At 35.1% G+C, this 27,286-nt stretch overlaps 1 protein-coding gene across 1 annotated transcript in view; it reads right to left on the bottom strand.

Annotated features, from left to right (window-relative positions):
• Window positions 1-10,876: 10,876 nt before the first annotated feature.
• LOC111507322 (synaptic vesicle membrane protein VAT-1 homolog-like) overlaps window positions 10,877-27,286 on the bottom strand; it is an 80,037-nt gene continuing 63,627 nt past the window's right edge. The window contains exons 4-7 of the mRNA XM_074186304.1: window positions 14,945-15,256; window positions 14,689-14,883; window positions 13,219-13,465; window positions 10,877-11,965 (exon numbers count right to left, since the gene is read on the bottom strand). Of these exons, the coding sequence (XP_074042405.1) occupies window positions 11,940-11,965; window positions 13,219-13,465; window positions 14,689-14,883; window positions 14,945-15,256 (780 nt within the window). The 3' untranslated portion in view covers window positions 10,877-11,939. The remainder of the gene's footprint in view (window positions 11,966-13,218; window positions 13,466-14,688; window positions 14,884-14,944; window positions 15,257-27,286) is intronic.

Genomic DNA, 27,286 nt, shown 5'->3' with positions numbered 1-27,286 from the left:
AGATCCTGAAATTATCTTTGAGAAGAGAGAAGAGGACAATGAAATTTTTTTGTCAGCGCAATGTCAGATGCAGTTTGATATTGGAAATGATTATTTTGTGAAAGATGAGATAGCTCATGAGGTAGATAGAAGTTATTCTGAATTCTGTTCTGACTCAAATTCACAAAGTAGTATTCATCAGGAAAGCGAAAATGGCTTGAAACATTTAGATGAAAATATTAATACTCCAATTTATAATGTAGAAAAACTGTTTTATTGTAAAACCCATCCAAAAGTGAATACCTATCACTGTAAAAATTATTCCAAATCATTCCTTGACAAAGGTAATTTGAAGTTACATAAAAAAAATCATATTGGAAAAAAACCATTTCAGTGTGATATCTGCTCCAAATCATTCGTTCAGAAAAAAAATTTGAAAGATCATGAAAAAATTCATACTGGAGAAAAACCATTTCAGTGTGAGTTTTGCTCAAAATCTTTCATTCAAAAGAAAAATATGAACGATCATGAAAAAACCCATACTGGAGAAAAGCTATTTCGTTGTGATATCTGCTCAAAATCTTTCATTCGAAAGATTAACCTGAAAGATCATGAGAAAAATCATTCTGGGCGAAAGCCCTTTCAATGTAAAATCTGCTTAAAATCATTTATTCGGAAATGTCATTTGAAATATCATGAAAAAGTTCATAACGGAGAAAAACCGTTTTGTTGTAAAATCTGCTCAAAATCATTCGCTCACAAGAGTACTTTGATAAACCATGAGAAAATACATTCTGGGGAAAAACTATTTCAGTGTGAAATCTGCTCACAATTTTTTACACACAGAAGTAGTTTGAGAAATCATGAGAAAACACATACCGGAGAAAAATTATTTCAGTGTAAAATCTGCTCTAAATTATTTAGTTTGCGTGACAATTTGAAAAGGCATGAAAAAATTCATACTGAAGAGAAACCATATCATTGTGGAATCTGCTCGAAAGCATTCTCAGATCGTTCCACTTTGAGAAATCATGAAAAAACTCATACTGGAGAGAAACCGTATCAGTGCAAAATCTGCTCAAAATCGTTCACTCAGAGAACTACTTTGAAAAATCATGAAAATACTCATACTGGAGAAAAACCTTATCAGTGTAAAATCTGCTCAAAATCATTTTCTCAGTTGACTTCTTTGAAATACCATGAAAACACTCATACTATATGAGAAATATTTCAGTTCAAAATCAACTCAAAATTCATTAGTTGACTTGAAAATTTGGGAAGGCATAAAAAGTCATACTTGAGGAAAACCATATCACTGAAATCTACTCAAAATCATTCAGAGAATTTCGTGAAAAAACTCATACTTTGAAATACCATGAAACCACTCATGTTCGAAAAAAAAATATTTCAGTATAATCAAACAATACAAATGTATTCTTTGGTATAATATACACTCAAAATGTTTAAATCTATTTGAAAAGGCATGAAAATTATACTACAGAAAATCATATCAGTGTAAAATCTCATAATTGTTCTCTCCGTTGATTTCCTTGAAAGACTATAAGCATAAAAGTACTCAATTGATCATGAGGAATCACTTTCATTTGTTACATTTGCGACATAGATTGATTGATTTTTTGAATTTATTGTTCGAAATGTTCGTGAAGTCTTTTGGTAAGCTATAAAGATAACTACCACCCCATTTGTGCTGCGATGAACACTTTTGCAGTAATGTTGTTGTATTTTTTGTTACATTTTCTGTATATTGTCATGAATGGAAGTTAGCATTTTCAGAATATAGATTGGAAAAATAATAAGGATTTTTATTTAAATATGCTCCTTTATGATTCAGTAAAATCTAAACAAGAAATGAGGCACGTTAATGTTTTTTTGAACAGTTCCATCACCGAAAGGATTAAGGAATGATAAACGTGTTTAGTGGATTTCAGATTATTGATAGCAATATACGATCACATTGTTTATTTGAACATACCTTATTTTGTTATCAACATATGTATCTATAAAGTCAATGTTATTGAAAAAAATGTATATGTCAGTTGAGAAGAAACACTGAAGATGTTCAAGCCTCAAATATAAAAATTGTTAACCATACAAATTCAGCAAAGCTTGAATAAAAGAAATTAAAGTTCAAATTGTTACACCGATGAAAGGAAAATTGAGAAATAATAATAAGTAAAGTGGGTTGAGCTTTTTTTTTCATGTCCGAAAATGTGAAGCAATGAAATTATAAAATAGAATTTCTTAGTCTTAATGGACCAAGGGATTGATCAAATCATTTTAGTATATTCAGTAATTATATTATATTTTAATATGTATTTGTTTTACGTGTGTCACGTTATTTTTTTATTCAAATGCCATCTTATAATATTACACATTTATATTATACCTGGGAAATATGACCTGTCCCATCTATATAATGTAGCTTAAAGGACTAATAAATCTATCTATTTGACGCTAATTGGATTTAGGGTAATAACAAGTGGTGGAACCATTTTACAACCATTTGTTCAACACTGCAACAACTGCACTCAGAGTGCTCTGAAACACAAAATTGTAATGACGATTAAGTGTTTTTTTTTAATTTTTATCATTGATTTAAATAAAAAACTACAAAACAAAGCAAATTTTTTATTTCTTTGAAAATTAAAATCATAAACTAACAACTATCGATCAAAACTACTGATTCTTAAGAAGTAGAGTACTTTTTACAAAAAATATTTGTGTTCATAAGATAAAATAAAAGTGTGAAATGGCCATTTTTCTAAAAATATAGCCCTTTCAATTTAGGCAATTTTCATTTTTTACTCGCATTGATTTTCGTTTTATATTGTGCAACTCCTAATTGAAGGGAAATACATTAGTTATGCTGCGTTGTTGTTACCTACTTTTTTTTTATTATTTGATAATATCGTCTTTATTATTTCATAAAACAAAAAAAACAACTCCACAATCAACATTAGTTATATACTATTATCAAGTGAAATAAAGGGTGAAGTTCATCGTCCGTAATGGATTGCATTACAGATTATGCATTTTAGGTGACCCCCCCATCTAATAATTATCACAATTCAGAATGCTTCAGAAAGCAACTACATAGATTTAAAAAAAATTATGGAATCTGAATTTATATAACAAACTATCTGAAAATATAAACATTTGAAGACATCAGGTTTTCAAAGTAAAATAACACTCTGTTTGAATCTGTTAAAATCTTCAACCTCCTTGAGGAGACAGCACCCAACCCCTCAAAAAATTCAAATACAATGAAGTTGGATGGATTTTTTGATATTCTATCCATCAAGCTTGTCGCTCACTTGTCCGGCACAGCACAGCACGGCGTTGTCTTGTCCAGCGACAACTAGCATACTGAAGGTGCTGTTTGTCATAAAAAAGAATGTTGTCGGTCCATCCCATTTATCAAAAGAGGGCAAATCTGGGAGACTTTTATCATCTTTTCAACGATCTGAAAGATGACGAGTAGAAATCTTTCCAGTATTTCTTATCGGAGAGCTGGAATCCTTTCCGGCGGCGGACGGACTTGGCTGTGCCGTGCCGGGCTAGTGTGCACTGGTCTATTCATTTTCATTGTTCCAATCCTATCCGTATTTTGACGGGCCGTGCTGTGCCGGACAAGTGAGCGATAAGCTTCTTTTTTCATGAAAAATATTACATGTCACCAAAAAAAAAAGACATTTTAGATCAAGTGTTAAAACTTGACGCCCGTTTACTTCTTGATTCTCTTAAACCATCAACTTATTTGGACTTGAAATTTTAATTGACTTTAAATACTTGGCATTGAAAATTGCGCATACGTGCTTCTGTGTGTGTAGCCACCACATATCCTAATATTAAAATTTTATATCTTTGTGTGACCATTGTTCACATAAATCAACTTGACACTTAGCAATAAATAACGAATACGTTTTGCATTTTCATTTTTCTTAAAATGCCGTCCTTTAATGAGCTACTTCAATCTTGGGAACAGGAAAAAGTTGGAGGAGGCCAAATCTGGTAAATATAGTGGCTGAGGCAAGATTGCCGCTGTTTTTGGCGAAAAAATTACGAACAAGCAATGACGAGTAAGCAGATGCAAAAGCCATTTGTTGTTTTTCCGTAAAACCGAACGTTTTCTTCATATTGCTTCTTGCAAGCGGCACATCACTTCAATATAATACTTCTTGCTGACCGTACGACCATGTGGCAAGAACTCCTGATGCACTATGCCGCGGTAATCGAAAAAAACAGTGAGCAAACTTTGACATTTGATCGTACTTTGCGTGATTTTATTAATCTTGGCTCTTCCATTGGGACGATATGCCGATGATACGTCAGCAATTATAACCCTTTTAAGCAAATCCTGGATCGTCGTTGACGTCATCAACAATTCCTGAGCGATCCTCATACGACGGTTTTTTTGGCAAAATTCACCAATTTTGGAATTCTGCCACACGCTTCATGCCAAAAATATGCCAACTGTCCCAGTAACTTTTGTAATAGTGATTCGACGATTCTCCATAGAAAGTTTCTTCACTTTTTCAAAATTTTCATCGGTTGTTGATGTGCTGGGGCGTCCATGGTGAGCGTCGTCATTCCCAGCTTGTACCACTTGTACGATTTTTCTGACTCAGAGTAAAATCACCTTATGCTACTGTCAACATTTCAAGTGATTTTGAGCACTTAATTTCAGACTACTACTGAATACAAACCATTATTGTCACCTCTACGATACGATATCGATATCAGTTGAATATAATATTGAAATTCTTGAGAATGTGACTAACTTGAGGGTGAATTGCTTTATATTGTACAATTTCATCAAGTAGCTTATGCTTGTTGATGCCATAGTAACAAATGTTGTTGAATTGTATCTACTTGTCAGTTCGATTCAGTGATTCTTTGCAAAACAGTAACTGTGTTCTTTGTGCGAAAACTCCAGTATGCCTTTCGCGTTTAGTCCAAGTGATTGCATTGATATGTTATTAATTTTTGGGGAATGTCAGAAAAACTGCGGTCAAGCACAACGTCTATACCAAGAACGTTTTCCAGACAGACCCATTCCGTCACGAATGACTTTTTCGAGAGTTGTAGAAAAATTGCGAACTGGGTCATTTCCTTCTACTATAAAGCATCGTCATCATACGAGATCTGTTAGAACTGAAGATTTAGAGATCAATGTATTGGCTTATATTATTATTCATCCACATGTTTCTATCCGTACTCTTGCAGAAGAAGTCGGTGTGAGTAAATCTAATGTACAGAGAATTCTGAAAGAAAATAAATACCACCCATTTAAAATTCAGTTGGTACAAGGTTTGAAACCACGGACTTTGAACGACGACTTGAATTCATTGCTTGTATTCAGGTAATATTACATGAAAGTCCTAACATATTCAGTCTAATTTTGTGGAGCGATGAATCGCGATTCCACAATAATGGAGTTGTGAATCGACATAACAGTCACTATTGGTCTCAAGAAAATCCCCACTGGGTCCGCGAAAGTAATTTTCAAACTACTTGGGGTATTAATGTATGGTGTGGATTGTTCAATGGCCGCATCATAGGACCTTACTTTTTCAATGAAAATCTCAATGGATTGCGATATTTACATTTTCTAGAAAATGATTTGATCCAGTTGATGGAAGATATTCCCATAGCAGAACGACAAGGAATTTGGTGGCAACAAGATGGTGCTCCTCCTCACAATTCACAGGTTGTTACTGAATATCTGGATAGAACGTACCCAAATAGATGGATTGGTAATAAGGGTCCAATTCGGTGGCCGGCTCGTTCCCCAGATTTATCACCGCTTGATTTTTTCCTATGGGTTTATTTAAAAGATATTGTTTTCACTACTCCCCCTTTGAATGTGGATGATCTGAAAATGAAAATTCGACTAGCGTGCAGTGATATTACGCCTGATATTATAAGAGCGACTTGTACGAGAGAAGTGATTCGACGTTTCGAAGGCTGTATAATATCTAATGGGCATCACTTTGAACAATTTTTATGACTTATTTCTAGGTACCTACCATTCTTATGAAATTATTTATCAAGTTATATTATTTACATTGTTATTAATTAAATTAAATGATTCCTGACTGAATTCCACAACTCAAAATTGAAACCATTACTTTGAACACCCAAAATTTTGACTAATTTTCATGAGATCTGATGCAGAGAGAATAATTGTATGAGATATTTAAAAAAATAATAGTCAACAACGCCGTAACCGAATTTCAAAAACCAAACATGAAATGATATCAGAATTTAACGTAGCATCTGAATATGTAATGATATACAGGGCGTTCTATTTTAAAAAATGGAATTTTGGTCTGTAGCACCTACACCAAACACCCTGTATATTTAAAAATTATATCAAAATATAGCTCTCATGAACTCCTAAAACTTTTGTATGAAACATTTTTGTGTATCTCCTTCAACAAACCAGATATTGCCTGTCACATAAAATGTGGGACACCCGGTATATATATATATATATATATATATATATATATATACCGGGTGTCCCGCCACTTGTTAATGGCGGAAATAAAAGCCAAAAGAACAAGATCACAATGACAGAGAAATCAAAGGACTTCCACATAAACAAAGAAAAATGTCAAAAATCATTTTATTTCAACAATGGCAGCCTAGGTACGTATCATAAAACTACCACTAACAAACAATTTCCATTGTAGCTCAAATATAAGAAAATAAATTGAAAAAGTCCTCGACCGAGGAAAAGGAAAAACTTTCATTATATATATATATATATATATATATATATATATATATATATATATATATATATATATATATATATATATATATATAAAATCTAGAAAGGTTAATGCAGTCAAGCAGCTGGAAAATAATTCCATGAAAATCAAAAAATGAATAGATAAGTACTCTTTGATCATTCCCATATTAATTTCAATTTAAGAGCCACCGGTAGACAGCTGTTTCAGCCTATTGGGCATCGTCAGTACCGGGCAGGCGGTCTTCGATTGAAGACAAAATGAGAAAAAACCAAGAAAGTACTTGATGAAAATAACTGCGTAAACGCAAGCGAAACATAAGTGGAACCACCTATTGGTGTGACACCCAAGTCAACTTGCTAGGTTTTTATGTCAATGTTGGTGGTTTGACCAATCAATCAACCGCAGTTGTCGGTTGATTGGTGGTTGTTGTTCCTGTTGCGTTCCAGCGTCAAAAATTCAATGGAACTCACAGACAGAATCTCAACGACAATGGTCAGCCCGAACACTAAACTATTCTCATTCGACATAAAAAACATGTACTCCAACATACCAGTCAACGAAAGTATAAACATCATATCTGATAAACTAAAACACCAAAACATAGACAAAACCTATATTAACTAAATGGAACACAGTCTAAATACAATACTCAATCAAAATTATTTAGAATCTGAAGGAAAAATTTATGAAACAGATGGACTAGCGATGGGATCCCCAGTATCAAGCATTATATCCAAAATATACCTGCAAACCATAGATGAGAAAAAAAGGAGAATGGTTCAGATATGTTGACGATGGATTGTACACATCACACAACAATGGAATAAGAATAGATCAAATAACAAAAGAAATTAACGAAATAAACCAAAAACTATTTTTCAGCATTGAGGAAGAACACAACTCAAAACTTAACTACCTAGACATAACCATCGGATATAACCAAAATAAAACACAATTTCAAATGACAATATACAGGAAACCTACACAAACAAGCTCCACCATACCCGCAAGTTCAAACCATCCACCACCACACAAAATGGCTGCCTATAACGCATTCATATATAGAATGTTGAGGATACCACTCAGCAATGAGGCCCGAAACAAAGAACGGAAAATCATATACCAAATAGCGAACGAGAACGGATACACCCAAAAGACAATAGATAAATTAGAAAACAGAATCAAACAAAAAATACAGAACAAGGATCAAGTCACTCCAACAGACAAAACAACACAATGATGGACAGCATTTACGTACGTAGGACACCAAACCAAAAAACTAACAAACGTCTTCAAGCCACCGAACATCAACATCACATACAAGCCAAACACGAAAATAACACAAAAAATAAACAACTATGAAAAAGAAGAAGACAAAAACCAAAAAGGGATATACAGTATATCGGCCAAACAAAGAAAAAATTGATCTAAAGGTACGATGAGCACAAAAAGGCATACATAAACCCAATAGTATATAAATCAAATCTCGCAACAGACGCCATACAAAACAAACATAATTTCCCCCACCAGAGAACATAAAACTCAAAACAAGTCGATAAGGGAAACTGCATAGACATTTGGACTTAAATATCCATAAATTTAAGTCATAAATCACTAATCGAGGAACAAGTACAAATCAAAACACATCAAGACCTAATATTCAATATATTAAAAAAATCAATACACACTCTTAGAAACAGTAAACATAGAGAAGATCCAACACAAAGAATAGTACCTGATTTAATCCAAATATAGGCAAATTTACCTAAAATACCTGCCTTGAGGCGTTCGGACCGTATAAAAGGACATACAACAGGATGACACGTTCAGTTTGAGTAGAGCCAGATGACGACAGTACGACCAGCTGTCGAAAGCGCTCGCAGATAATTAAATATTTATTTATTTATTTATTCAACGAGTAGTCCCAATTACAATTTGTTATAAAAAAATAATTTGTAAAATCTTAACTAAACTAAAGATAATATATTCAATAAATACATAATACAATATAAAAAGAGCAATACAATAATATAGTGATAAAAATCACAGTACAATTTTGTCATGGAGAAAAAAAAAAGTTTGTAAAATCTTAAACTGAACTAAAGATAATAAATACATAGCACAATAATAATAATATGATATATAGTATAAAAAGAAAGCAATATAATGATGAGATAGTATATATATATATATATATATATATATATATATATATATATATATATATATATATATATATATATATATATATATATATATATCCTTTTTTTTTTGAATGATGCAACTAATTTTCTTTTATTTTCAGTATTTTAATATTAATATAAGTTACAAAAAGGATTTGAAGCTTTATAACTCTTATTTAATTATATGCGAGCGCTTTCGACAGTTGGTCTTGTTCATCAAGGCTCTAGAGCCTTATATACAAATATCTTTTTGACTACTCCGATAAGTTACATATTCTGTAGTTTTCACCACACAATGTGTATTCTTTTGTGATGAATAAATGATTCTAATTCTGAATTTTTTTGAATGTCAAAAACATTTTCAATTTCCAGTGCATTGATTAGCTGTCAGTTTCTAGGTCATAGGTTACAAGCCATGATTCGTCACATGCAATAACTCTTTCCACAAGGTATCAGAACAAGTTTCGCTTCTAGAGCCCTTTTGTTCAGGCGTGAGGATTTTTGATACCAATTTGAAACACACTTTTCTCATCTTTTCCGATTTTTCGTCAATTCTTACAATCTCAGGAACTGTAAGGATACTCAAGCGGCAATCTATACTGATGAGAAACTGTCATTTAAAAATATATTATGGATGTCTGGAGTTTTACATAGGATGATGTATACCTATATCATCATTTTTAAGCCACGTTTCACATAATAAAAGAATATTACGTGGCTTGCTGGTTAGATTTTTATAATACTATCAACAGTACTTGTCTATCGCACACTAAACACTGATCGTCTGTCCACCAAGAGAGGATGAGCCTGCCCTCCGCTGACGTATTCGTGAGAGAATGGGAAGCTAGACAAACTGGCGCCGTTACGCGTTAGGTAAAGAAGCGGCTTACCCTCTCATAAGAAGGTATCACTTCAAAAAAATACATACATTTATGTAACACTTCTTCAGTTAGCAACCGGTTATATAGGTGGCAGCTGTGTTTGATTTATATTTCATTTATCTTCAGCATTAATTATAATTATATTTTATTTTGAAAGTTTTCAAATAACTAACGATTTCATTTTGTTACCTAAAAATATATTGTAATAAAACTACAATAAATGTTCAAAATAACCGCCATTTTCCTGTAAACAAAATCCGACTCTTTTTTTAAATGATCTTCCAACATCACCAAACATAACCGAAGTTATTCTTGTGAAACTTTATATAATTCTTTTTTCATATTCTAAGGAGTGATATTCAGGGTGTTTATTAAACATGCGGAAAAAAATCAAAGGACTATTCTAAAGATATCTTGTCCTTTGATGAGTTTAGATAGAGTGCTTTGTTTCGAAAATACGGGGCTTACTACACTGGACCTACCAAGTAATAAAAAATCTAACAATTCCGTTGGTACCTATCAACAACATTCCGATTACAGAGTGAGAGATTTGAGAAATCGGATAATTGCTGGGTATATCGCAATCGGAAACGGTCCTGGTGTTTTGAAAGAGTTCGGGAGTCGATGAGGAGAAGATTGGATTCTTTCATCCGAGCCGAGGGTAGTCATTTTCAACGATTCTTGTAGATTAAGAAACATTTCATGTAATTTTTGGTAATAAATTGTTGTTGTCAAAATTATTTTTCGCTCCATATCTTCAAAACAAAGCGCCCTATCACAAATCATCAAAGGAAAAAATAACCTTAGAATTGTCCCATAAATTTTTGCGGTATGTTTAATAAACACCCTGTATTTAGCACAATACACCATATTTTCCACACAAGAGAAATTTATGCTTGTTGAATCTGGTGACCTGGCTGGCCAGTTATGAATGTTACCTTTTAGGAAACATTGGAGAAGAGTAGGAAGCACCATCCAATTGTGACCACATTCATTATTTTTTTCGAAACGTTATATTATTACTGAGGGAGGGTAAATAAAAAACCGTATATGGCAATTATACATACAGTTTATTCATACAGGCATTCAAATAATCTGCAGTAGCGTTAACACATCAGTCTTACACTTATATATATATTTAAGCAATCAATAGCAATAATATATTTAGCCTAACGGTTAAGTTTATATTTCGTATAGCCTTCAACAAACAAAATGGAATTCTATGGCTACACGAATATTTCATCTCTTAAGAAAATATTTTTCACAGAAAATTTACATTTAGGCGATCAATATTTAAAAAGTAATCTCATAAGCAACTGTTTCATATAATCAACTTACAATAATAATCTACTTAAAGAAAAATGCTTAAACCATATTTAGTTTATCAGGATTTTCCATTTGAGGATACAGCAGTCAACATCATCGCAATATTTCAGCAAGCTGATTAATTCTATTGGAGCATAACATGAATCGCCCTACTTCATTGGAGAATCATTTCGTGAAATATAACGAGACCAGCAGAGCAGCATGAACCTCGAGACTTTTGATATGCATTCAATCTGAAAAATAGCGTATAGCAAAAATATCATGGCAAGATCATCCCTACATTTCGAAACTATTTTTTCTTTGACTAAGCTTGGCAATACGTCTCGTATAAAATGCTATTTACTTTTTGGTCTGATACACATGGATATGTGTTTCGTAAATTCTAAACTGCGAAAGGACAAACTCTAAAGTTTACTCTGTACATACTACAAAAAAAAATCAACCGGAGAACCGAATGCCAAACTATTAGCAGGATTTCTAGAAGAGCACCATTGATAAAACAATCTTGTAAACATTCTTAAACACAAATAACACAAAAACACTATAAGACAAAATACAATATATGATAAAAAAATAATTATATAAGTTCATTGGTCTTGGTAAGCTCGGACCCCTTTCAGCCCAGCATTCTACATTTTAAAATAACACAGCTCACATTCATATGGTCGATTACCATGAGATCTGTCTATATCCATAAACTCAATTTATAAACTGCCTTTGGAAACTGGAACAAAAATGTAAGCGAATATACTTTTTGAAGACTTTTTTCAGAAAAACTAGCCGTCAATTCAACTGGAGTTCTCCTTTTTGGAATCTGAAAAAAAAGAATCAGGGTATATATCTTTATTTGCCTCTCACACTATTTTTATTTTTTTGTTCAATTTGCCCTAACAGACAAAAAATTAAAATTTGGAAAAAAATGAATAGCATCAATAAATACAGTACAAAATTCTCCATCGATCAGTATACACCTAGACACAGTAGAATAAATATTTATTCATATATGGAGCTGCAAAAACACATGACATTAAAAAGGGCAATTTTTCTGAAACAACTTGATAATTCCATATATTTATATGCATTTAAAACACCTAGATATCATCCAAAAGAAATAAATCGCAAGTAAAGCTTGGAATTGACGCTTTTGTGGCATATCCACTAACTGATTTAGAATAGAATTTATTCATGATTGAAATATCATACACATATAACATATATATACATTACCGGTACAACATTCATGATAGTAACATAAAACGAAGAAAGTAGAAGAAAAAGATAGCATAGGGTGCTTCAAATTCGATCCTTACCATCGGGATCTCGGAAACCATCTTCGAATCTCTCATATTTTCCGAGATTGCAATGGTGAGGAACGAATTTGAAACACCCTGTACATTCAAGTCTCTAAAAATTCTTTGACATCAATGAAGTCGCCCCGGTGCGCCAATTAATTTTTATTGTTGTTTTTATTTTATTCTTTGACATTGTAAAAGGCATTTTTCAAGAGGAGGTGCATTTAAAGCTTTTTCAAATTTCTGTAGTTTTCAATATTTCCTAATAACATAATGACTCCTTGATAGCTTGCAGAGTCTTGCCCAAGGGCTAATCGAGAATTATTGGTATTGTCTTTGTATTTATAATTAAAAAAATATATTCACGAGTATATTTTCTCAAGCAATTCATGACAGTAGATATTTGTTAAGAATATGATAAGACTAAGTATGATAAGACTAAAAATGAAATAATTTTGATTGATTTTTTACTTGAACAATTTTCAAATATTTTCATATCTTACAGTAAAAATGGTTCAGGTCAGGAATTTTTCTATATTGTACTTCAGAAATTTAGGTTTTTCTCTGTCAAAAATAAATGTTTCCAGGTGGAATGTTTTTTCATATGCTGATTTTTTAAACTTATGTCATTATTTATCTGCATCATTGGACTGTTTTCATCTTAAACATTCAAAGTGATTTTTTTATGCAACGCCATATATACTTATTTCTATTCTTGTTTTCATCATCCTTTTCCAGTCTCTTACAAATAGTTATGTAAGTATCATAATCTCACCTGAATCTCCCGCCGAATCTCCATTGGTGACAGTTTCTTCTTTCTTCTCTTCTTTCTTCTCTTCCTTCTTCTCATCTTCTTTTTTCTCCTCGGATTCCTTCTTCTCTTCAGAAGACTGTTTCTTCTTGTCCTCCTTATTCTTTCCTTTGGCCGGAGTAGCTGGTTTTGGTTTAGGCTCCAAGCTTGGATCCAGAATTATTTTACCTACATTCTTGCGGTCGTGCATCTTTTGCATTGCCTCAGCAACCTGAAAGTGAAGAAAATTATCGTATGGTTGCGTCCAAGCAGTGAGCATCGTTTATTAAAATATATGAACAAACTATCAAACATTATATAGGAAGTATAAATGAAATTTGCCATAGTCAGCCAAATAACCCTTTAGAAATATGAGGAAATTAGGAATAAGGTCAATAAAAAAGTTGCTCAATTGAATACAACAAAATCCTGAGGTAATATAGAAAAGACACTCACGAAGGAGGCAAATCGAGTAGATTGAACATACATTTAACTCTATACAATAATATAAAAGCATTTTCCATGTGCAAAATTTGACAGACCACTGAGCAGTAGATTTGGAAAAGAATAAATGACTGTAAATTCATTCAAACAATCCTCTCCGGTACCAAACAGGATTTTGTATGTAATTTTCAGAGCAAGTTTGGCTCTGAAATGTATATCGAAAACTTGGAGAACTGAAGGCGAGCTTCATTTTGAAACTTGGGTAAACTGGACAAGATTTGAAGAAGCCCTTAAGACCAATAAGTCTTACAGAAAAACTACTTGAAAGGCATACAACATATGTATCACTATTCAAACATACAAGGAATTAATTTTAGATGCTTATTTGGACCCTGAAGGGGTTTACAATAATAGGTCTGTATAATGAGAACGAACATCAAACATGTTCAAGGATCATATGACACTGAAACACATACACATTTCCAAACCAGAAAATTATGAGCGAGAAAGTAATTACGAAAACATGCTCAGAGAAATTACCCGAAATCCTACAGGCGAGCCCCCAATATGGGATAGGAGCTGGAATATACTGTGCAGCTAGAAATTTATTTTACAGCTACCCACTTGGTTTATCCACCTTTCAGGCATAAATATGCAATCATATAAGTACTTTCGTGTAAGTTTTAGCAATTATCTTATACACTATATTCTAGTTAGCAGCAATAAAAAGAAGATAAGATTGTAGAAACTTCCCAAAGAACGCCCATTTACGTAAGAAATATTTCGTAGTTTTTCTCAATACAAAACAGTTTTTTTTTGTTGTAGTTTGAAGAAAGTGAAAAATGGTACCTCAGAATTTCAAGTGACATTCTTATTTTTTATCATTACTGTGGCTTGTAGAAACTAGGGCCAACTAGCTGATAACTAACGGCATCTGGGATAATAAAATACCAACTAATCAAAAACCCAAAATAATTTTCAACCTGTTATAAAGGGAAACATTATACGTACGTCTTCAAGAGCCCAAGTAGAATCTAACAATGGCTTGATCTGCCCATCTTGGAAAAGCTGGAATACCTTCTGGATGGTCTGCGCGACGAATTCCTCACCATGCTGCTGATACATCAGCCGCCGCAAGTTGAATCCAGCCAGCGTGCGATTCTCGTCGAAGAGTTTCAACGGGGAAACTTTGTCAACTTGCCACCACTGAAAACAGATTTTTTTATGACACAAATATTCATCTGATATCTGAGAGGACTCATCTTACCGATCGAGCAGCGCTAAAGAAGCTCTTCGTCTCTCCAGTCACCACGTTCGAAGAGCCGTATAGGACATACTTGCCCATCGGTTTAAGAAGCGTGTAGCCTTTGTTGCATTCTTCGCCGCACAGGCAATCGAGGACGATGTCCACGCCATCTGGAGACACTTTCCGGATCTCGCTCACATAGTCGGAACCCCTCTCCAAGAGATGGTCCACCGGTGAGTTGGCATTTTTCAGAGCTTCGTGCTTGGTTTTGGAGCAGACGCCAAAGATTGTTACGTCAGGTACAGTTTTGGCCAGTTGAGCAACGGCTTGACCCTGAAAAAGAATGAGGATGCAATATTTGTTCCCTTCTAAAATATGGAGGGAATTTAATCGTTTGATAATTATACTTGGCATAGTGCAGTTGTCAAGCGTTAATGGTGAAGCACACTTCAGAAATGTGTTGGAACAATTCCGTAGTAGATATGGGCGCAATCTCGTCATAAAAAGCCATGTTACGGTGATGTGAGGCTCTGCCGTGATGGAATTCCTTTCCCTAGCTACTCTTGTGACTCTTTAGGGATCATGAAGTAACCAAAGAATCCGATCCTGGATCTACATACCAGACTCGTAACTGTCCTCCTTTTAATATCGGATCAAGAGCAAGAGATTCTCCAACTATTGCTCTTGTTAATATGTGGCTACATTTTCTGCTACAATGAATTTAATCCAGAGCCACTTTTCTAAGAATACCATTTAATGAATTTTGTATTATTCCAAAAACGGTACAAGCAATTTACTTTTTTTCTATTGAGTAGCAGGTTTTGAAAGGCCGGTACCATTATAGTGGAAAATACAACATGCAGGTAGCGGTAAATTGGCGCAATGGTTGTGCACCCCACACACGATCGGAAGCTCGTGAGTTTGATCCCAACCTCTATCAGATATTTTTCTCGAGATAATTTATCTACTTGAAGTTGGGATAATTCTGCAATATGTCTGAAGGATTGCGAATAGCCATGATGCTCCCTAGGTGGCTCGGAGAGTTATTAACATTACCTTCTCAGAACACAAGCCTAATGGCCAATGAAGTCGATTCCGTTGACACCAAAAAAATCGAATGCAACTATTTCAACATTCTTTTCTGCTATCAAACGAAAACTCTCTGAATGAAAGCGGACATTTTCAGCATCTGTTTCAATTAATTTTTTGTGTATTCAGGATAATTTTGTGTTAGCCTAAGTAATTTTACCATTTCGCGATATGAATGAATTTATTTTTTTTTGAGGTCAAATTAAAAAAAAATGAAGTGACTGAATTTGTTCAATAAAAAAATAACTTTCACTATGAGAAATGGCAGTGGCGTATCATTTTTCTTTTTAAAGTGTTTCAGTGCAAATCCTGAACGGACCGCATGATTTGTTAACAACACTGTTGTCAGGTTGTCATTCATCATATCATCTAATTATATTAGTAAATTTTCCGTACGCCACTGCAAGAGACAGATTAAGGCAAAAACATCACAGTCATTTCTGAGAATTTAGTCCCTACTACTTTGGAATTGTATTATAGTTTCAACATCCTAACTGTTTAGAGGAGATCTGAAATTCAACAATAAATCAATCCACCAGTGATACTGGTAACGTCATTTGACAGCTTGAGTTTGATAGATGAGGTTTCATCAATAATGAAAGAACGCATGGCAAACGTTCACACAATTGCAACTGTTAAAAACCACAATAACATGTGGATGTATTGATAGATGATTGATGTCCTTGTCCATCCATAAATTGCATTGTTGGACAAATAGCATCTGAATACGAATAGTTCTATTGGTTCAGGTGGAGATGAGAGAATGACTATTTAGTGTGTAGCATGACTAATCAAGATTTGATAACGTGATGAGTGTCACATCAATAACGAATCAAACAAATCAACAAAAGACGATTTTTCTACTTCACCTAACCTTGTTACATGCTCTGGGATAATAATAATAATGATAAATCGACTTTATTGAAAATAAAAAATAGCTCAAAGCAACTCAAACTCAACAACCTCAATCAACAAGCACCTGCCCATAACAGACGCGAACATACAGAAAAAAAAAAAAAACAATTAAAGGTGATGGTAGCATAACAAGAGAAAAATAAATAAAAATATTAATTAGTAATTATCCCCTAAATCAAATCGATGTGTTGTTGCTTTATTTATTATTCATTTGTCCAATAAGCAAAAATTGAGAATACTGACTACCGTATATACAGTGCATTTCTTTAATGCCCCCCCCTTTAATTTTTTGAACGGGTCAAACGCAAAAAAATTGAAATTTGGGATAATGAAATAAATGCATGAATACTTTATTTTGAAGTGAAATTGGTAGATGAAACTTTCAAGATGGCGACTTGGCGCCATCTGGGGAAAAAATTAAATGGAAAAGGGGTTCTTGTGACACATCTTTTTGAAGCTTCTGACAAATGTTTCACAACCCTCAATATCTTCAACTACTACAAAATGGCGAAACATTTAATAATTGCCTGAATACATTGACATTTAACTACAGAGTTAATAAGCTTGCCTTGAACTTCTTGACATATGAACGCCGAACATTTTCGAACACAGTAACGTCAATATCTCTACAAATATTTATTATTCTCTGCCGAATATCCAATATTGACGCAGGTTCAGTTTCGTTCCTTTTGCTTCAAAGAGCCTCATAAAAAAGTCCAAAGGTGTCAAATCTGGCGAGCGGGCTGGCCACTCTGTAGGACCTCGACGACCAATCCAACGACCGGGAAAAGTAGTTATCCAAATATTTTCTTACTTGTATGGAGTAATTTGGTAGTGCTCCATCTTATTGGAATACACTATCCATATGGAATTCATTAGGATTCGCTTCGACGATTTCAGTGATGAGAGGGTCAACAGTAGTTTCCAGCATATTCAAATACAGTTCCTCTGTTAAATTTTGATCAATAAATAGAGGTCCTACAATATGGTTTCCCAAAATCACTGCCCAAACGTTATTTTTTTCTGGAAATGGGTATGTGTTTCCCGGAAAACGTGAGGGTTGGTGTCACTCCAATAACGGCAATTTTGTCTGTGAATATTGCCGTTTAAAAAAATGTGCATTCGTCACTAAAACAAATATTGTGGAGATAGGTAGGATGCCTTGCAATGGTTTCCGTCATGATTTAGCAAAATTCTGTTCTTCGATCAGGGTCATCTTCAGTTAATTGGTGTACCATTTTATTTTTGTATGGATGATACCTATTCCTCTTCAAAAGTCTCTACACAGTAGAAGGAGACACCTCACAAACATTCGCGACGGAATAAGTAGACTGTTCAGGATTTACTACCATCTCACCAATTATTTGCTGTTCTTCCGGAATGGACGGATGACCTGGGGGCGTTTTGTTATGTACACTACCGGTAGTTGTGAATTTGGATACAAGTTCCCTCAAATATTTTCTACAGATGGGACGATTCGGAAAACGTTCATTGAAAATCCTTTCAGTCTCGTGAAAGTTACGTGTCGCACCATAAATAAAAATCGTTTCAATTTTTTCTTGCAATGGACGAGAATTGGCCATCTTAGAGATTGTTGACTTGGTACCTTTCTAGTAGTAAAACCGAAAACTAAATGAGAATATTCTAACTGAACAATTATGTTCATTGTCGTACTGACATTTTTTGTCGTTTTTATAAACAAAAAATAACTTATCAAACCTTATCGGGTTTTTGGAATTGCCATATGGTAGATAAAAAGGAATATTTATAGAAATATCGATATTAATGTGTTTGTCTTCAGGAAATTATTAAATGTTCCGCCACTTTGTAGTAGGTGAAGATATTGACTTCATATTTGTATTTGTCAGAAGCTTCAAAATGATGTGTCACAAGACCTCCCTTTCCATTAATGGTTTCATCTGTCAATTTCACTTCAAAATAAAGTATTCATGCATTTATGAATGAATCGAAGAGGATTTTGTATGAAAGTGTATAATTATAAAATTATTGCACAGCGCTTTTGACTTTCGTCATCATCAGTGCTCACTTGTCAGGCAACAGGAAGTATCAAAGTAAGTAAGTAATATAATACTTTGACTGAAACACATGGCCTCAATCCAAAAATGTATTTTCTTGGCTATCAGCCTATTTTGTTTTATATAAGTCAAATATTATAAATGTGACATGTACTTATTTTGATACTACCTGTTGCCTGACAAGTCAGCACGGATGATGACGAAAATCGAACGCGCTTTGCAATAATTTTATAATTATACACTTTCATACAAAAACCTCTTCGATTCATTCATTCAATAAGTGTATTCAGCTTTCCAAATCTATATATTCATGCATTTATTTCGTTATCCCAAATTTCAATTTTTTGAGTTGATCCGTTCAAAAAATAAAAGGGGGAGAAGACATTAAACAAATGCACTTTGTAATCTTTATATTTGTATTTGAATTTCCTGATATTGAATCTTTTTAATTGCTCAGGCAATGAATTGTAGTTTCACAGCACTGTGCAGTGCGATATTGTGGCACAGTTAATTTGTTTTTATTTCTAGTATTTATCGAGTGGATATCTTCACGCATAATTAGTTTATGTATTAAAAGGGGAGAATGGGGAAGAGTGAATCAATTTATGAACAAAACAACCCCAACCTCATCGAATTCTCATTTCGAAGAACACTTGCCTAGTTTGATTGATTTAATCAATTATTAAACTCTACAATACACAAAGAACCCTTCGGAAGCCGCTGCGTATAAAGACCGGGTTTTGTTTCGTGTCGGTTTCTCCTGTACTCGTCGCATTGAATATTTAACAGAATACCGCATCGTTAAAACGAGTGTAAGGCCACCCCAACGAGATATTTTAAATAATACCCGTCAGCGTCGTCGGGAATTGTTTGTTCCAAGGTGTAGCACAATAAAATTAATCTCAACTTAGTAATCTATAAAATGATGACAGTCAAAATCAACCAGTAAGTCCACTCTCACTACTTTCATTCATAAATTCACAAAGTTCTCGGTGACCTCGAAACGAAGTGCGGAGCCAATTTCGTTCTTTTACCATAGGCGTGTGATCATATACTTAATAATGTATTTTTTACATCTCCCATTTTCTAATCACTAAATATTAAAACAAACAACAATAACCAACTACAAAAACTAAACACAATAATAAAAACAGCGAATAAACTAAACGCAATATAAATTTTCGACCGTTTATTATAACTAATCCGATGCCCGTGTATCGTCGAATCCTTCGATACTACAGCACTGAATGCATTGGATGAGAATCTCATCCTAAGAGCGGTTGAAGGTACCCGGTAACTCGGGTGGATCACGTGGTAAGAGAGCCTACTGGTTATATTATTCTACTGTGAAATGATGTTGGGAGTACTGCGAGTTGTTCACTGGTCTTTTTTAGTGAGATGTAAAAGCGCTGCACAAAATACTTGAAACGTTCTGAAAACGACGCCTGTGAGAAAATAGAATCGCAATTGAAAGATTCCATTTTATAAATTGCAAGTTCTTCAACACGCAGCTTCAAACAACAAACTTACTCTATCGAGGCAACACGTCAAAGTTGATAGGTAGAATAACAACCTTTGGAATTTATAAAAAAACTCTTTCCGCACCAGAACGCAATGATGGATAGCGAAACACGCATCGAGAGACAACATTTTGTTATGGTGTTGGTGTTTCATAAAGTCAAAACTTTCGTATTGAAAGAGCGTTAATTTTGAAAACAATAATTGATACAGTAAAAAATAGGATTCAACGAAATTTACAATACCTACAAGTTAACTGAATAAGTGGGTATACTTGGATACTTGATAATTATATAAATTACAAGAGAAAAATTATGACATTGATGACGGTGTCAAATTTTCGAACATGTGTGAAATTAATAATTCCATTTCTAGAGCTATTATTTTTATTGCTTAGATATACCCATACATAATGTATAAATGATATATAGGGTCTTCCGACAGGGACTTCCGAACTTTGATTACGGCCATCTCATTGAAGCTACATACATCAAATTACGGGCAACACGGGCAACGTAAGGCGTGCTTCAACGCTATAATCGTCCTACCGAGAGGACTCATCGCAATGTAGTGGATAAATCTGAGTCCACTGGCACAGTAACCGATCGACCAACACCCGTACGTCAACGAAACTCAAGATCCGCCAAAAACATCGTCGCTATCTGTGAGAGTGTACAGGAGATTCCGGGGCAGTCGAGTTCACGTCGCTCACAAGAACTTGGCCTTTCGCAGACCACAACTTGGCAAATTTTGTGTCGTGACTTGGACCTGCACCCGTACAAAATTCAACTGACCCAGGAACTGAAGGTAAACGACCACAAACAACGATGTGTGCTCGCTGAATGAATTTGGGACGATATCAATCCACATGGAATCCAAGAACGTCCAATGCATTCCAAAACAGTCACTGCTAGGTGTTGATTTTGGACTGGCGGCGTCATGGATCCGTATTTCTTTGAGGGCGAAGTTGGCCAATCCGTCACTGTCAGCGTTGAGCACTACAGGTCGATGATTATCAACTTTTTTTAGTCTGAACTGGATGATCTGGACACCAACGGCATGTGGTTTCAACAGGACGGCGCTACGTGCTACATAGCTCATGCCACATTGGATATTCTGCACGAGTGATTTGAGAGCATGGTCATCTTACGTGGAGGTAATGTGAACTGGCTACAGAGATCCTGCGATTTGACTCTGTTATATTTTTCTTGTAAGGGTTTTCTCAAGTCGCGAATAAACCACAAACCACAGCTGGCCCTCAAAGCCAGCATAACCCATGCCATCGGTCAAATTCGGAGTCATGGAAAATTGGACGTTTCGGATGCGCTCCACCCAGAGAAGCCGTGGCAGACATTTGAACGATGTTATATTCCACACATAATGGCATTAATAGGCCTTTCAAATGAATAAAACATTCCGATGATATCTCATATACACTTCGTTCTATTTAAATTCAAAGATAGGAAGCGCTTACTGAAAGACCCTATAGATACTTGTTGATAAATAAAATATCGATTTCTGTTACGTATTTCATTCGGGTGAAAACACGGGCAATAACTCTGCAATTCCCAAGAAGACTGAGATGGTCCTTTCACCAGGAAAAGAAGTTTTTAACGGGCTTAAAACCTCCCGAAATCTTCAAAAGCAAATTAAACGTCTCTGAAGAGGTGAAATACCTTGGTACTATCCTCGACAGGAAGCTAACATGGAACTCTCACCTACAGTGTAGAGCAAAAAGAGCATATGTGGCTTATGAGCAATGTCGGAAGACGCGCATGGGGTCTTTCACCCCGTGTGGTCACCTGGACCTACACTGCAATAATAAGACCTATGTTAACGTACGGGGCCATTGCATGGGGACCGAAAGTTCTACAAGCAACGGCCATCCAAAAATTATATTAAATACAGCGATTGGCTTGTTTAAACATCACAGAAGCCATGAGAACAACACCAACTGCGGCAATGGAATTAATTATTGGTCTGACCCTTCTGGATCTGTACGTTAAGGAGATTGCGTTAATTGCCATGTTACGATTGCGCACGGGCGGTGTAAACCTCGAAAAAGGAATGTGTCAATTGAGGCTGAGCCTATGGCGAGAAGCGCTTACTGCGTAACCTCTGCTGCAGGCAACCAGTGATGCAATTGAATCCAGGTTTGTGTTTAATACACCCTACAAAATATAAATAAAACAGAACACAGAGTCAGATGCTACAAATGCAATACGCATATATACAGACGGCTCAAAAACCAAAGAAGGTTCAGGATGTGACGTGTACTCCAGATCACTAAGCCTAAGGATTAAGTGGGGAATGGGAAAAAATACCAGCGTGGTTCAAACAGAACTGGCTGGTATCTAAATCGCCACAAAAGAAATAACCAGGAAGGGAATTTCTGGAAAAATTACAAAGTTTTATATACTGATAGCAGACAAGCCCTATTAGCATTGAACAGACGTGTTACCTCAGGGCTATTACTAGAGTGCCACCAAAATTTAGCCAAAGCCTGGGTAGATAATAACATTATCCCGAGGTGGATTAAAGGGCACGACATGAGTGAAGGTAATCACATTGCCGACTCTTTAGCCAAGGAAGCGGCTGGACTAAGAATTTTAGGACCCAGTGGCACCTACGGCCTAATCGCTTCGACAATTGCGGAACTAACCAAACGTTACACCCAGCATGCTTAATCCCTAAAGAGATGGGAGGCTATTTGCCAGGATGCTATTTTGCCAGGATCGCCCTGGGCGACCCTGGAAAGCTGGCGATGACCAGGAAAAATCTACGCTTAACAATAGTATTTCTGACTGGCCACTATCAACTAAGGAAACACCTCCATAATATAGGACTAGTGGACACACCTCTATGCAGTATATGTGAACAGAAGGATGAAACTGTCAGGCATGTCCTATGCGAGTGCCCGGAGTTATCGTCAATAAGAGAGTGTGTGTGTTCGGCGAGTCTTGGCCTACACCTGTCGATATAAAGGAGATGTCTCCCAGCGACCTGTCCACCTTCCTGGAAAGGACAGGATGGCCGATGACCTAGGAGGACAACTCCTCGGGAGAATGTACAATGAGATCCCATGTGGCCTAAGTGCTGCTGTGGGCCTATACTGACTCTCCCTACTTTACAGATACAGAACTCTACAATTCAAGATAGTTCACTGAAGAAAGACATACATTTTCAATATTTATTTCGAACGAGTCGAAGATGTCGAGATAAATTTGCAATCGAATTTAAGTGATGATTAACTTTCAACTCACGACACTGTAACCATTTTTTTATGAATTCCTTTGTTTAGAGTAAATTCAACCGTACTAACTCTGACACCCCAACCACAGTTCTGTGCCCCAACTAGACACTTAAAATAAAAAATTCCGCCGCCGCCTTAGTCGTTCCCGTGCACGCCATCATATTCTCCGTTCTCGATAACGGTGAAAGACCTTTGAAATATTCGCACGGACCTCGGGGCACGCTTGGGGTATACAGTATACGTGCATGACATGGAGACATGGTCTCTTTTACATTCGAGTCACGTCTCCTCACCCCTGCTCGCTCGCCGGGCGCCATCACTTCATTCAATTTATGTTTTTGCGGAATATCGCGGTAGTCCGTGGCAACTTTGTCTGCCAACAACGGATGTAACGAGGTTTAAATCGATTGTTCACCATCTCTGCGAGTATAAGTTTTTTGTCGCGACGTTCTATAATTCACAGTTCGATTAGTCACAACCGGTACTTCTCAAGTGTGAATTTTGTATTGTTTTTACCTAGTTCAAACTGTCCTTCAGATATATAACTTCACAAATTTGTATGTGCAATGACTTATGAATCACTCTCATGATCTGAGCATTTCGAAAGTTTATCAAAAAATGCTCCAATTTTGCAATTGAGGTTTGAACTTCATGAGACTTCCAAGTTCATCATTATCATTTCACGTCATGTGATGGAGAAATTGTAGCGACATAAATAGGATATTTATTACATAAATGAATAATAGTTTGAAAAACTAAAAAGCACGTTTTAATAAGTCCTATGGCTTGATGTAACTAATGACTTTTAGTAAGTATTTACAAAAAAATTAATTTTTTTAAAAAAAGCGTGCCAATCTGGTAAACAGTCCCTAACCAAGTATTTATTACAATGCATATTTTGCACTCCAGGCGTATTGATAATTCAACACTAGATGCCAGCGTCATGGTGGCGAAATGGCAAAACACATTGGATCCAGTGTTTTCTGAGCCTCTGTTTTGAAATAGTTCAACTATTTTTATTGGATTTTTTTTCTTGGTGAATACTTGAGGATTGTAGAAGAAGTGATTTGTATTTATGTACTTTATGCAAATACTCGGTGCTTGTTTACCAAAATATTCATCGATGTGTTAAGTGAATAATGTTTTCGCATTATGTGAATTTTCAAAGGTGTTTTCAACTTTTCACAGTAATGATACAAGTTTTCCTAACTTTTTCAAACTGGTTTGATGTTTGTATTGATGTGTATTAATATTTTCATACTGTCTTATGATTTCTGATTTTGATCATATTATTATACCACAACTAGCAGCACTATCAACTTCAAAATCGATTTCTGCAACATCAGAGGACTCAAATAAAATATAAAGTCAGGGCACCAACATCTGTAATTCAATAGTCCTCATATTCTGGCACTTACAGAAAACCAAAGTCAGTGCTTCAACAAACCCCGTCAATTTTCTATATCGCGGCTATGTTTGCCACTCCCGATTTGAACGTAATTATGGAATATCTCTTTTTATCCGAAGCGATCTCTCCTGTCAACAAGAGGAAATGCTGGAACCCCGAAACTGTGATGTTATGTGGTTCAAAATAATATCACAGAAGATCACCAAATTCGTATGCTGCGTTTATCGACCACCTAGCGATACACAATATAGGGCACTATTCTCTTCACTTGCAAACACCATTGACTTTCTGCAAACCAATCATCCCAGTGCCGAAATTTCCATATTCGGTGACTTCAATGTCCACAATATCGAATGGTTCAAATTTTCAAATATCAACGACGAATAAGGTCGCGAAGGCTTTTGCAATAAGCAGCGGACTTACTCAGATTATAAATGAGCCAATCAGGATTTCTTACCATGATGGTGAATATGCTAGTCTTTTGGATCTATACCTAACGACCAATCGAGAAACTTACAGTCACCTTCCATTGGGATCTTCTGACCACAAACTCATTTCAGTGTTGAGTTGGGAACAATCTAAGCCGCGCAAAGTTTGGCATTACAGATCAGCTGAAATGGAGGATCTTCAAGACCATTTTCGAAATATCTTCTGTGTAGATGTTTGTTTGAGCTCTAAAGATCCATCAACTTGTGCTTCTGAAGTCACGGCCAATGAAACGACCTTCTAACGGACCTTGGTTCAACAAAAATTGCGAGCAAGCTGTAGCCTCAAAAAATCTCGCCTACCGGCAGTGGCGCCGGTAGGCCAGGAACAACCTATTTTGCTCTTATAGATCCCTATATTATATGGAATAGCCTCCCGGGGGATTGCCCAATAGATTTATTTTCATCTATTTTCATGCTTCAATTGTGGAATTGGCCGCGGTGGAGTGCGCCCGACTCACGATCGGAAGACCGTAGGTTCGATTCCTGCCTCGACCAGATATTTTTCTCGAGAGAATTTATCTGGTTGAAGCTGGAATGATTCTGCAACCGTGTTAAGAATCACACGTTAAATGGTAAGACCTTGGTAGTCCTTAGCTCGCACAAATTTCTCAACTTCTGGGAGTTGTCGTTCGTATGGGGGCGACAGCTGATTAACGGAAAAACAGATTTTTTAAAAGGAACCTCCGATACATGTGCAAAGCAGTTACCAGAGATTCGTTCAATCCTCCTTTCAAAATTCCCAGTATATCTTGACGGTAGCTGTCTTATTCATTTTGGAAACTTATTTTGTTTAATGAAGATACTTTGTTCAGCTTGTGTGACTCCTATTTCTGCATACAATACTTGAAGCCACAATACCAACATAGACCTGCCTATTTTAGTTGATATTTGATCTGTTCCAACAAATCCACATTAAAAGGTTTACAGTTTTATACAATATTTTTAGTCAACTCCCGCTGATATTTCGTAACTATTTGGGTTGGTTTTATTTTGTATCTTCATTCTTTTTGTATTTGCTCAACCTACATGTGTGTTTTTATTTGCTCTTTTTTGTGTATATTTCTAGCCAGGAGACTTATTACTTATAGATAACATTTTTTCTATAAGATGTATCCACTCCTGACAATGTATATTCGATCAAATTCAAATCTCTAGAAATTATTATTGAACGTGCGTTTTGGAGGTTCGGTACAAAAATTCAGAAATTGTATAAAATTCAAGTAATAAATAATATTTTCCACTGTGAATGATGGATTCCCTTATTTTTTTTGTTTATTATACTGATGGGCCACTGTACCTGTAACTCATGCAAGATTTTTCTTCTGAATTTTAACTTACTAATTGTTAAAAATATTTTATGTGTATGCATTCTGAAGAAAATGATAAAAACACAAATCAGTAAAATATTAGCCAAAACAAATACAATCGTATAAGGTTTTTGACAGAAAGATTGGTAAATAATTGGTTGTATTTTTTAAACATTAGCAAATCAACTGTTGGCTTCCAATACAATAAACAACATACAAGTCATAAAGTAAACAGGAAGATCACTTTAAATTTTTTACATTTCAAAATAAAACAATTCATTTAAATAGAAAGGGATATATTTTCAAAGAGAAAATTATTTTTTTAGAAATTGTTTTACGAACATGAAGA

The sequence above is a fragment of the Leptinotarsa decemlineata genome, unplaced genomic scaffold (genome assembly GCF_025532065.1).
Source record: "Leptinotarsa decemlineata unplaced genomic scaffold, Ldec_3_MD MMD2_tig00078422_RagTag_RagTag, whole genome shotgun sequence".
In the NCBI taxonomy this organism is placed as follows: Eukaryota; Metazoa; Arthropoda; class Insecta; order Coleoptera; family Chrysomelidae; genus Leptinotarsa; species Leptinotarsa decemlineata.
This window is presented reverse-complemented; position numbering and strand designations above follow the sequence as displayed.